Below are 14,398 nucleotides of genomic sequence, written 5' to 3' on the forward strand. Positions count from 1 at the left end.
GTCGCAATAAAAGTGTCTTGACAGCTGAACTGTGTAGTTTATTTTGGAGGTGCCGCGGGGAAGTGTGTCACGACGTGACGGACGTGTCTTCCTTACTTAGCATTTTACCAAAGAGTCCTCGTCCATCGCCTTTAATTGCGGGTTTGACAACTTTGACAAGAGTGACATTCATCAAAATAACAGTTGAGAATAGAGATTTGCAGAAAAATGGCTGCCATGAGGAGCGATTTGTTGACAATTCTGTTCCACCAAGAACCATTAACATTGCGACTTTGCGACTCCACAAGCACCCTAACGGCGATAAAGAAAAGATGCCAACCGGTAAGTCTTACCGGCACACTCGCCTACTACGCCTAGTGTAATTAATAGCGCAAACAATTGTAATTCTCTGATTTTACAAGTGCTAAATAAGAAATATGCCGTCTCGGCAAATTACACTGACAGAAAATAAAATGATATTACCATAAATTAATCAGCTTCCATAAACCAAAAATCTGCGCTCAATTGAATCCCATTCACTTCATCTACAGTTCAAATTTAGAAGTTTAGCACCTACGCCTGAAAAGTAACAAAGGTGTCGTCTGCCTTTTGCTCAAAGCCATCTGGCCTGTATATAGAAAATGGATGGTTGGATGTGTCATGGTTACCCAAGATTTCTTTTGCACAGTACTGTAACAGTTTCCCAGCATTCCTAAAGGGCTGACACACTTCTGTTTGACATCTAAAAACGGGAGAAGGAATACTGTGAGGTTGAGCCTGGCCGGGCCGAGGGAAGGGAGGGACGCAGTCACATGTAGCAACCAACATGTCCAATTTTGGGATGAGAAATTAGAGGGTAGGAAGGGAGCCGGCCCCGCTGCGTGGCTCTGAGCTTTGCAGACATGTGGTAATAATCAAAAGCAGCTTTGGGCATGAAGCTTCCCTTTTAATGAAGTGGGCAGATGTGAAGCATGAGAACTGGGTTGCCAATACAAGAGCCAATTTCCACCTCCTGCAGAAACAAAGGATATGTATGTGTGTGTGGGGGCGGGGGGGGGGGGGGTAGGAGATATGAGACAACCTTGCTTTCATCACCAGGTCACCTTTTCATAATAAGACTCGCCACAAACAATGCACCTGCATGTTCCTCACGCAGCATTTACATCTGCTTTCACCCTCAAATAGGTTTCCATTGCAAAGACTCGCACCCGCAAAGAGTACCTTCTTAACCAAGTACAGCAAGTACTAGCCTCATGAAAAACATTTGCTACCTGTCGTGTGCATGCCAAAGCAGCAGGTGCTATAGCTCCTACAGGGAAAGCTATTTTATTGTATTTTGTTTTATTTTATTATCCACACACACAGTAACTCAAACACACGCACACACAAACAAACGTGGTCTCCCGGGCGGACCGCCTGCACCAAGCGACGCCACAACCTCACCACCCAGAGCCCTGGAAAGCTATCTTAGCCATGGAATGCTCAAAGAAAGTCATTTTCAGGAAGGTACTAAATAAATAAATAAAAATGTAGCAGAAGGAGACATCACACAAGTAATCCTTTGCCAGTACCAGCTAGTATTCTGCAACAAAACAACTGTCAGCTCTTAAGGAGTGATCCATTATGACCAGTACACTGAGATGACTCAACTAAATTAACTTGAATTGAATTGAATTGAATTGTGGGTGGCTGCAAAGGCTCACCGTATTTAAGCACTTTGAAATGGTATGACCCGCTCTGATGACAGAGGGAGTGCACAGTGCTAGTACATGCCCATATGGAGGTTATAATTAGCATGTAAGGTCAAATATATTGACAATAACTCTTTAACAGCCAGCTCAGACCAAATAACAATGCAAAATATAAATAAATGTATCATTTTATTTGATCTAAAAAATGAAAACGCTTAAAAAAAATTGGCTTCATACTTTTATTTAGTGTCACTAACGTCAACTGAATGTGGAGACGCAGCCGTAATCTTCTGTTATTGTATACAATACAGCATCATGATGAACCCATTGGAACCAAAAACAGCTCAAGGCACTCTTTATTCTTCCATTTGTGATAAATTGATCACCCTGTACATGTTAATCATATTACACTGTAAACAATATTTACAAAGTTACATGAATAGACTTCTCATACTGTAGCTACAAAGCAGTTTTCCACCTGGAATTATAAGGGGAAAAACAGTTTCTTTAGGCTTAGGGTTAATGAGAGGGTATCATGATTACCCTTCAAGAATTAAAAAAAGATTTCTGATATTTGCAATGATTGTTCGCCAAGTTGGCTCCCTTTGTTTCTTAATTACTCTATTTTATTTTATTTTAGCCAATTGGTATCAATTAGAATGGATATTGCTGTTCCCATTTTCATGGGCGGCATGGCTCAGTGATAGAGTGGTCGTCTCCCAACCAAAAGGTTGTGGATTCGATTCTCACCCCTGGTGACCAAGACACTGAACCCTAATTTGCTCCCAGTAGACTTGGCACTACCTTGCATGGCAGCAGCTGACCACTGGTGTATGAAACCATACATAATGGTTGAATGTCAGGCTTTGTGAAGCGCTTTGGGCACCATATGGTGTAGATAAAGCACTACATAAAAAGCTATCCATATACCATGCTAACATTTTTTCAAAGTCTAGCCTAAATTCCCTGAAACACCAATTTACTTGTAGCAATGATTGCATTTAGTTAACACAAGTGACATAATATGGGGGCCAATCTTGAAAAAGAGGTTCTGTATGCAGATTTTATGAAAATAACACATTTGGGGCAAAAACAACACATCTAATATTCAGAGATTAAAGAAAGCGCTTCAAAAAACGTGCAGTGAATCAATGTGCCATAAAAACAAGAACAGTGACTTTAAAGAGCAGTGAAGGGGGAAAAGTGAAAGAGGAGCCCAGGAGTTAAGATCAGCCTTCACTAGGCACCATGTTTGGGAGAAAAGAATGATGGGAAAAGACACACGAGAGAAGGCAGGGAGGGAAAAGGCCTCCAGCTGTGAGCGTGTTTATGACGGTGACTTCATCAGCGAATGAACACAGTCAAAATGACACTGCAGTGCTGAGTTGACAACAGTGCCTTTACAAGCCCCAACCCCTCACGCAACACTCGCGCTGCTCGTAATGTGATATCTACCTCACGTAAGCCAAGAACAACTCAAATAAATGCCATCAAATGATTATTAGGTAGTTTGCAGTCACTAATGATTACTATCTGGGCCTTGAGTGTGTGTGTTCATGCGGAATCATCAAGTGTTGGGTAACCTACTGCAAGTGGGTCATATACAGTCCATGAGCCAACTTTTTATTTAAAAAAAAAAAATTGAGTTTTATCTTTGATCCATTCTGGAAGTGACCATTCTCTGTCCACCAATCAACACACAGTTCTGTCTAACTCCACCTCCATTTGCCAACCTGCCACTGTGCTTGGTAGCTAAATGCTTGCAGCTATTCTAATTCATCCAAGGCTTTGAATTGATCGCAACTGGACTGCTTTTGTTTGTCTAAATAGAAGATGTTTCGCCTCTCATCCGAGAAGGCTTTATCAGTTCAAGCAACAAGACTTTGGTAGGGCTGAGTTGGTGTGGAAACCCCAACTATTTATGCTCCAAACACCTCAACAGGGTGCTGGCAAAGATTTGTATGATACAGATCACTGATTTCGATAGCCTATACAACTTTTAACAATGGAAAAGAAAACATCTAAAACCGAGCCAGAACATCACAAAACCTCACCTTTGGAACAAAGCCACCATCTCCTCCCTGTTTCTCGCTCAGGGGTCCTTGTTTCACATTCTGACTAGAGTTCATTATCACAAACAAAAGAAGATCTCATATTGCTACCCAATGTTTACAGTGCAGGTAGAAAGCGGCTGATTAGAACTGGGGGGTCTACAATTTACATAGGTCCACTCCCACAGTGTGGCAAAGTACAGCGGTACCTCGGAATTTGAACTCAATTCGTTCCTGTGAAGTGTTCAAAGTCCGAATTGTTCAAACTCCCAAAAAATGTTTCACATAGTAAATAATGTAAATGCAATTAATCCGTTCCCAAGCTCCAAAAACAGAAAATTCCTATTTTAATTTATATTTATGTAAAAAACCCTGTACAGTATTTTAAACAATAAAAAATACCTTACATTTTTTTTGTGGTGTGATGGCATTAATGGATGAAAAATGCTGTGTTGATGCATGCTTTAGTTCAGTGCTGAGTTTGTGTATTTTACATTGAGCATATTGTTAGACTACTAAGGGTCCTTGTGTGCTGTTTAGCATCAGGCACGTTGTTGAACAGCTAAGGGGGGGTCCTTGTGCCAGTATTTACGGAAGTAGTCATGGTAGTTACAACGGCACGATAATATCCTTCCTAAATCCATTATGGTTCGTAGCACTGCACGTTTTTCTTTGCTGCCACTGGCACTGTTGTCTTTTTTTGGGCCCATGTCGAGGGAAAATCAAAATGCACTTGCGAACGTACGGAGCACCTCCGGGAGTATTCACCCGCTCTGACTGGAAATGAGCAGCACTTCGTCTCCACTACCGCAACGTGAGCATTCGGCATCGCTCGGCTTCACTTGGCTACCCGATCAAGGTACGTCCGGCTTCGCTTGGGTGTTCAAACGCCGATAACGATGTCAAACTCCGAGGCATTTTTTACTCCGATTGGTACGAGTTCCGAGACGTTCAAACTCCGAGGTTCCACTGTAACTCAAATCTGCACACAAGTCAGAATGTGCCTAGTCTAATCGATCACTAACATAAGCTGATGCAAATCATAATTACAGTAAATGTATTGAATTATTATTTTTGCCACAAACTATCAAAATAAGAAAAACAGTTAGTAGGGAGGTAATTGAGTGTGCCTTCTTGTGCCAAATGCATAGAGTAGAATGCTACTCAGGACATTAATATGAAACAGTGTTGGAGGAAATCAAAGATATGGGGTCGGTGAGACTGACACTGGACTTTTGAAGGCACTGTAAACACACATCGAGCAACGCTTCCAAATTTCTAAAATCCTACAATGTAGGACTGGGCGCTATGCCCAAAAAATGTAATCTCGTTATTTTCAGTCACTCAGGACAATTAGGATTTTAATCGATTTTAATCTAATAAACCCAACAAATGTTTATTTAAAAGTTTCATTTTTTCACAAATAATTCCTGTGCAAAATGTTCAGTCAAAAGTAATGTATACTGATTCTAACTTAATTTTAACATAAATTTAGCATTCATGGTTTGTGCTTAATTACCACAGTTCAAGTAGTTGGTACCTATTGTAAACTCATCTTTGCAAACCACCCAGCCAGCATTCTGCTACTTGTGAAAATTGACAACTCGCAATAACATCTGGATCGGCTTTTAATAATCCAGAAGACAAAATTTTATTTTTTAAATGACAATTAATCGAATTAATTTGGTTTATTGCCAGCCCTACTACAATGTATGCCCCGATTAAGAGGGAAGTTGGGGAACAACAATTGTATGACTTAGCCTTGCAGTATATAGAAATATGTCATCTAACTGCCGCATCAAACATGTACATGATGTTTTTCCTGAGCAAAATAAAAAAACGAGACTTGCATCAGGATGAAGCAGACAAGCGAGAAAGGAAATTAGTAAGTAAAACAATGGAGGAGGAAGTCTGAAGTAACAAGTCACGCGGCGGGCCAGAATCCCTGTGTGTGTGTGCGCGCACAAACACACAATTTTCATCTGCTTGCCTGAAAACACGAACACTCTTGACTCTACAACTTCTTGTTAAAGTCGTCTCAGAACAGTCTGGCCCAAACCCGGTGCACCACGAGGGCACTCTAAACCACTAATGAGAGGACAATTGCTTTGCCAAACACAGTGAACATATCTCAGAAGTTGACGTCTCAGAATTTGGACTACACTTTCGAGGGGCAAAATGTCACTGAAGTCAAGCGAAACTTTGGACTTCAAAACGCTTCATGTGGGACCTTGCAATATTGCTTGAAACCTCAGTTCAGTGAGCTTGCTATGCATGTTAAGAATGCAAGATGAGTAAATGTATGAAGAGGAAGTTACATGAAATAAGCAGTACCATCTACATCATCATTTATCAATGTTATTTTTTTATGCGTTACCAACAACAAACTGTTTACATTTTGGAACAAGTTGTGTCAGCGTTCAGGACCAGATTGTGTTCCCTATTAGTGTTCCTATTGATTCTAGTGGAACACGGATGGTCTGCCCACAGATACCCGATGCTTCAGAATCTCTAACCAAAGTAGATGTGGGACTTCTGTTTGTCTTTTGGACATTCGACAAAGACCAGACAAGACATCTGGCTCCAGATTAGACCAGTGACTTTAAAACCAATTTAAGACACTGAAGGGTTCCAGACTCAAACTATTAAGGCTGCTAAACCTAAACATGGTGTTGACGCTATGAACCCGTTGACTGCCTACAGTGGCAACACGTGAAGTCCAGAGGTGCTAGCTAGGGGGAGTTGATACATTCAGATGGCAATTAGGAGATTAGCCGATCTCCCCTGTTGCACAGAAAAACTGTTCAGGCATAAAAAGGCATACAGATCCTCCATTCTGCTTGACCAGGCGGCCGAACAGGACTGGTTAATTAAGAGTGAGGAAAAAAAAGTATCTTATCTTATCAAACGGGAGCTGGAAAACATGTCATGTTAAAACTGGGATTAAAAAATAAGAAAGAGGCACCTTGGCTTCAGCAGCGACCTCTCAGTATTTGAATTCATTCAAATTGAAAGTACGGTATAGGCTTCTGCTCCCCCGTAACCCACGAGGAGAACCGCTACAGAAAATGGATGGATGGCTTCACATTATATCTACATTAAGTGTAACTCCTTGGAAGTAAATAATACATACATTTGAAAAACGTATTAAATGTTACATACAGTTTACTTGGATTGTGCTAACTCTTCCGCTCATAAATTTAAACGATCACTGCATTGGCTACCGTCAGCAGTCATTTTCCTTACCGAATCATCGACACAACTCTATTGTAACGTAATTATATTTGCCTATGCATTCCCTGTGCTGTAGTTTATATTTACAGACTAGTGTGTACTTTTTTGTATTCATGATAGTATATGTATGAGACCAATTGGTGTATTTGATGACGTCAAACTCGCATTGACGGGTCATATCCAATCTGTGCATTTTCGCTGGACTTGGAACAGATATACAATATGTAAAGGATTTTATTCACATTTGGAAAAGGGCTGATTCTGATCTGATTCCATGCCTTGAATTTTCATCCAACACTGTCATGACTCATGATGACATATATTCCAATTGTGCCACTTGAGAGAAGAAGAAAAAAAAAACAATAATTACAAATTCCTTGCAGGGATCATAAACACACAATCTAAATGCAGGGATCATAAACACACAATCTAAATCTGATTGCTTTAGCTAACCTTTCATAATTATCTTGCATTGTAAAGTTAGATATTTCAATGATTCGGGCCTAGAATTGCAAAAGCCACATTAGTGTGCAGCTAATGAGCTTCACAAAATTGAACTGAATAATAATAAGATGAGAACAAATACACCTTCAAGGTTTGAACACAATCCCTTCCGGGACACTCACTTGTTGACATTAGCTTTGGAAACTAAAACACTACATACATTTTTTTTTTATAGGTGGATCTACTGAAAATGTGCTTTACACATCTCACGTTTTAAAGCTCTTAACTGTTGCGCAAATATATTAGTCTGCGCTCACACTGACCCCGTGACCACTCCAGACAAAAAGCTTTTTTACTTTATCAACGCAAACGGCAACTTAAGTTGCATCATCTTTCCAAACTCATTTTCAAAAGTCAAAACAACCATAAGGGCAGCATTCATTAGGAGAAGATGTCTAAGCAGTGTAATAAGATTAAATGAATCTGCATGCAAATTTACCTTTGTGGCTGACCAGTTCCTTCTGCAAAGAAGTATTAGAGTGGTCAATTTGTAACCTAAAAGCATCGAACCTTACTATGTTTGTCTCAGATACAATTCATCCATAATCTTGAGGCAGCATAATGGTGGCAAAGCACCAATGGAGTGAAGGAGTAGTAAACTAAGCTTCGCAACACTTTACAAAAAGTTGAAGTCTTTAAGATTTACTTGATTTGTTCTCAAGCTATTTCCAACTCGTAAAATGGGTAAAAACATCAGGGCCCGGTTGTTCAAAACTCGGTTATGTCTTTAACCACTGGTTAAGTAGCTTTAACCGACCGTTAACGTTAATGGCACTGTTATCTTGTTGTTCAAAACTCTGTTAACTTTAACCGGCTGTTAACTTGCTGTTAATGTCAACACTCCCAGGGACCGCCGCTAACTTTTTAACAGTGGTTAACTGTGTGTTCGTGGCTTATGCTGCCTTCATGATGCCCGTTGAGCGCAAGAAAAAGAGGGCTTGACTTCCACATTGGTGATTATTCTGATGAGTTACGCGCACGCTACCGCTTAGCAGTAATACAATGCCAAGTCTCATGCTGAGTCAAAAGAGAAAGAATAAAAATGTGGTTTTTAAGATGAGTTCTAAAAATGGACAGAGAGGGAGCTTGCCCAACATTTAGTGGGAGGTGATTGCAAAGAGAGGTTATGTTTCTTGTCTGCTTTCACGTCAATAATCAAACAAACACTGTGAATAGCGGCTAATTATTTACGTTAAATTAATTTAAATTTAATATTATAATAATATTTTTTTAATTAATTTTGATTTAAAACAGTAATTAAAAATATTAGTAATCATTACAGGTATTAGATTTTAAAAAAAATACACACATATTAGAAGTATGTAAATACAAAAACAAGACAAATAAAAGCAATTCTATCAAAAATGTTACACAAAAAATACAAATCAGTAGTCAAAAATAAAAATACGTTAGACAACAAATAACGGACAAAAATATGAGAAACAAAATCAAACAAAAACATGCAATATTCTATGCTACAAAAATATTGGCAAAAATACTAAAATCTTACACACTGAAAATAAACACAGTAGAAAAAAATACATTATAATGAATTTAAAAATAATGATAAATTATTTCACAAACATTTTTTTGGACCATTGATTGAATAACGTTTGCTTGGTTGGTCATTCCTTTCGCCGACCCGGAAGTAACCAAAAAGAGGAATTGTGGGAAATATCTGTGCTAACCAGTGGCGTAAACGGCACGGTTAACTTTAACGGTGCCGTTAACTAACAGCGTGACTAACCATGATTTGAACAATGCATATTTAACGGTTGGTTAGTTAACGGTGGGTTAAGAATTTAACCTGCGGTTAGGGGTTAAAATAACCGAGAATTGAACGACCGGGCCCAGATAACTATGGGAAGACAGACCAATAGGAGCGAATTGTGGAAATGTTTTTACATTGACTGGAGATGCACAAATGGTTTCCACCAGACAGCGACAACATATTAAATCTAATGGTGACTTGACGACAGTGTTAACATAGGTTAGTGTTGAACTACGGCACTGCCCAATTTTAAGATAGCACAAATTTGGGTTACGGAATTAACCGAGGACACCTGTACAGGTGTACCTCTGAAACTAAATGCCAGATTTTTTTGATCTGAACAAATGGTGGTAATTTGAATTATTGCCAACAGGTAACACTTTAAATCTCTGTCTTCTGACTCAGCTTGATGCACATTTTTCCTTGGGACCCATCAAATTCTGTTTTTGTATTCGTTTTAAAAAAAAATTAATGTATGCTTTTTTTTTATTGGCGTATGCAGACAATCAAATTGTCCTAATTGGATGAATGAATAAAGTATCTATCTATCTATCTATAGCACCCTCTTGGGAGGTTAGATCAGGGGATGTCTATTAATTGTCAAGTGTGCCATCTTGTGATTAAGGGCTATATAAATACATTTGACATGTTGAGTTTTCAACAATATTTTTTCTCAGAGATATTCTTATTTACCATACATCAGATAGATTTTTGAACCATAACTCACCAAAAACTCACTTTCCTACTCAATTACCAAAATATTTTCCACACACATCATCCCATACACATGCACATTGTTTTCTTGTTGAGCGAGCATCTGTAAGTTTCAAGTACCAACCCTTTGATAAAGAAGATGATCAACATTATTTGGAGAAAGAACTCAAAGCAGATTTGCGTCCCAAACAATAAGCTCCCCATTCCTCCTCTGTTTTCCATACAGTATCAAGGGTCTTCAAGAAAGAGTTTAATGATCATGCATCCATTTTGCTTTTGATTTATATTGATTTACATTGTCTGCTGAATGTTCATCAACAATAATTCTCTATAACAGTGGTTCTCAACCCTGGCACTATCCAGCCTCTTTTCCATGTCTCCCTCAGCCAACACAGGTGAGGATCGTTATCAGGCTTAATGCAGAGCTTGCTGATTAGCTGATTGAGATTAAGAACCACTAAGAATAGTTGGGTTTACATTATTTCCGATGGAAAATATTGCCTCAGTCCTTGTACAATTCAGTTTTTGCCAGAATTTAGTTGCTGTCTGATTATGTCGCCATTTGAACACTGTCACTGTTTGTTTAGAAGTGGATTTCATCAAAATATTTACTATCATGTCTGCATAACATTTGACTGGTTATTTATGATTGTACAGTTGTTTGCTTTTATCTTGCCTTGTTCTGAAACCTGCTCTGCAGCCAGGTCGTCATTGATAATCAAGATAATCTGTTCTCCATGTTCTTACCTGGATAAATAAAGATTGATTATTCTCTAATTTATTAATTTAAAATTAGTGTAGGTTAGTGACTACGGAGGGATTCGATTTACGTACAAAATCAAACCAAAAATGGTCACTTACTGAGCCTCAGCTTGAGTCCGAGCCAGCTCCGCGGGGGCGACTTGTGCAGGACTGAATTCATGGTCCACTTATTCGGAACCATTGAGGCATGCGGTCCTTCGTTTTTGGTGGTCCTGTGGTGTTTGGTGGGAACGGGGAGCCCACACTGGTTCCCAGCAGGTTCGCGTGCCGGCGTGCTCCTAAGCTAATTGCTAATAACCCGATGAAGTTTGGTTAGCAGTCTGCTCAAAAGCGCTCCCACATTGTCCTGCACACTGCTGGAGAAGCTTTCAGGTCTCACATCACGCCGAGCGCGTGGAAGACAAATTGTGACAAATGTGTTTTTAAACTACACTTCGTCTTCACTGCAACTACAACACGCACATCCTAATGTGATGCCGTGGTTTAACATTTAAAAATTAAATACTCCTCGTTGAAGCAAACGCCGTCGTTGAGGTCGGTGTGCAGGTTTGATCCCCGCGGGGAAAATAGAAATAAATGTCCTCGTTGGTGTTTTAAAGTAGGCGTATTTCCTCCAAGAACTTTTAAACAAAAGTGTTGCTCTTTTTTTAGCTCCGTGTCTCCCCCTCCAAACACTCGCCGACTGCCTTCCATTCATCTACTCTGTAGCTCTTTACGCTGCAGTGGCAAGTAACTGCCCCTAGGGGCGCTAACTCGCAATTTAAGAATATAATACATAATAAATATATAAAGTAATTAAATATATTAAGACGTAAATACATTCAGGTGTTACAGAAAAAAAAAAGTAACTACATAGTTAAAAAAAACAACTATATACTTTCACAAAGAGCTTACCAATACCAAATAAAATCAACATGACTCTATATCGACCACTGTAATTATAACACTCAGTCAAGCATAGACCTCCATCAAGGTTGAACTCTTAATATAATCCTTTTTTCTTTTTCTTTTTTAAACATGGGTATACTTAGACCTCCCAGTTTGTTATACTGTCTTTGTTAGTAGACTAACAGGTGTTCCAGTTCATATGATCGAGGCGTTCTTTCATCAATGACTTTGAGTGACACAAAAGCTTAAAATGCGCTTTTATCCGGACCCTCACGAAAATGTGTCTTCTTTTCTGGCAAATTTTGCACCACCCCAATACAAATGCTTGGATGGGTCAAGTTAGAAGTCAGGAATTTATTTTCACTCATGGCCATTAGCCACCAGATCAAGCAGATAAAGCAATAAGTAAAGAAAGAAAGAAAGAACATTTTGAATAAAATTGTTCCTGTGTGGCAATTGGAATTCACTTTGTTACATTATGTACAATACTGTCATCTGGAGGACTGGAGTGGAACTATCTAGTTTACCCCTCCCCCCCCCCCCCCCCCACACACACACATCCCAGCTTTTTTATTTTTTATTTTAACTGTTTTATTTGTCTTTTTTTTATATAGTGACCCTCTTACTAATTAATAATGTATCCTATATGTCTGAAAACATTAGATCAGATTTAATCAAGCATTGCCCATTTTTCCGCAAAAAATCTAAATGATGCTAGATTTCCTGATTTCTAAATAATAGACTCCTTAAAAAAAAGAAAAAAAGGAAAACAAAGCAGAGCTATTTGACATATTATCACTGTCCATTATAAAATTTATTATATGTTTTTTTTTCAAACATGAATGTTTTTTGGGTGTGTGTGTGTGGGGGGGGTGATTAAAATGAAATTATGTGATGTAATAATAATAATAATAATAACGGAGGTAGTAAGCACTCATCAATACATTGTCACATTTGCTCTTTTTTTTTTTTTTTTTTTTTTTAAACAACAACAGAATATTACCTTAGGAACATTAAAAACGTATTTGAAATGTATTTATGCAGCATTCCCCTTTGGGGAAAACGTTTATGAAGCTGCATGCCACATGGAGATATTGCCCGGTATTTAAAAAGCATCCAAAGAAACATTGTTGTGACTCTTGACAAAATGCCAATGGGCAATAAAACTGTGAGGGTCAACTTGATGCGGATGAGTGCCGAAAGGCTACCGCTTTGCTGAAGCACACCACAGACATTGCTGCAATTTTTCACAAGATGCAAAAGACCTTTTGACATTGTCAGAGTGTTGATAATGATCGAGACAGAAGCTGATGTTCTTTTTTTCCCTTCCCAAGATCCCTTGATACAAAGCAATTGGTAAGTTTTGAAATCAGTTTTAATTGCTTTAAAAAATAAATGTCATTTAAAAGAACATGGTATTCTAGTCTTGCTTCCACCATGGGACACCATCTTCAAATCAAATACCATTTTAAAAACTAAGACTAAACTTGTCACTTGCCGGAAGTTATTATGACATAGATTTGCCTTATATTTACCACATTTCACAGTTAAAGGACACGTTGAACATGCTTTTATTCATGGCAAAAATGGATGAGCATGTCAACTCATTATTAAATGTATTTATAATTCCCTTGTTGTTGTTGATGTTGTTTTGGAACTAAATGGAGCATTAACAAACAAGGAGGACATTTCTCCCAAAATAAATGCAGTCGTTGCAGATGCGACATGGAATGGACCAGTCGATCGGGAAATTCCCGATGACCACCACTCCCGAATTCACATACGCTTGTGCCTTTAAGCTGCTCCAGCGTCCCTCTTGCAGCACCACCCTGTGCTTGAGTTGTTCTGCTTTCTTATCTTCCTGAACCACTGTCTGTCAGCCAGGGCTGGACTGGCACACAAAAAATTGACCCACCGGCCCGGCCCGGCCCAGCCCTTGCCTAAAATGTAGTTCTGCCACTATATTCCAAATGGATCCTCGTCCTGGTTTTTCAGCAGCATGACAGCTGTAATATCTGTGGTACTGGGACAAACGGCTGCCTTCTTGTCTTAAGTGAACTGTTGCAGCTGGAGGGTGTCTGAAGTCACCTAGATTACTGATTGTGTCCGTGTCTGGTTCTCTTTCAGTCTTGAGACTTACTTCTTAATGCTCGGTCACCTGGCAACTTGCCGGATAATCCTCTTCTCGGCATGTTGGTACAAGCTTCTTTCTTTCTTTTTCATAGGATTCATGCAAAACCCTCACCATCTCCAAAAGCACACAAGACAATAAACTCAGATTTGCTAAGGAATGCAAAGAGTGTCGTCTTGTTAATGCATACAACCTTTTTTGCAGAGTCAAGATCTCAGATCCAAATGAGGTGCAGGTGAAGGTTACCTCAGCTCCAGCATTATGAAACAAGATTCCTGATTTCAGAGGTATGGGATAGCTTCAAAGTGGACTACATTCCGCTCAGTCATAAATTATTGGTTGTTCATGTGACCAGTCGATTGCACCTATCCTCATCTTATAAAAAAGGAAAAAATTGTCCTGAGTAACAAAAGATTCTGAACCCCTCCCTTCCAGCCATCAATTGTGGAGCCAGGCTGGGTGTTTCCTCCCCACGCCGTGACCTCGCTATCGTGGGCTCCGGTAGGAAATATGAATTCATTTTAAGTGTTCATTTACTGTAAAAATTGATAGCCTCTATTAGTTATCATAACTTGTTTTTTTATTTATTTTTTATATATAATTTACTTCCACTTAAGATAATGGATTATGGAATGCCAACTTAATTTGGTGAGTTATTAGCATTGCGACTCAA

The 14,398-nt window shown here is 39.1% G+C and overlaps 1 protein-coding gene across 1 annotated transcript in view; it reads right to left on the reverse strand.

Annotated features, from left to right (window-relative positions):
* The window catches only part of plekhg5b (pleckstrin homology domain containing, family G (with RhoGef domain) member 5b), a 76,021-nt gene extending 64,600 nt beyond the window's left edge, over nucleotides 1-11,421 (reverse strand). Inside the window, exon 1 of the mRNA XM_086069528.1 lies at nucleotides 10,806-11,421. Coding sequence (XP_085925654.1) covers nucleotides 10,806-10,887 — 82 coding nt within the window. The 5' untranslated portion in view covers nucleotides 10,888-11,421. The remainder of the gene's footprint in view (nucleotides 1-10,805) is intronic.
* Between the last annotated feature and the right edge of the window lie 2,977 nt (nucleotides 11,422-14,398).

Source organism: Leptonotus elevatus, chromosome 2 (assembly GCF_054856555.1).
Source record: "Leptonotus elevatus isolate MCC_2025b chromosome 2, RoL_Lele_1.0, whole genome shotgun sequence".
NCBI classification, from domain to species: Eukaryota; Metazoa; Chordata; class Actinopteri; order Syngnathiformes; family Syngnathidae; genus Leptonotus; species Leptonotus elevatus.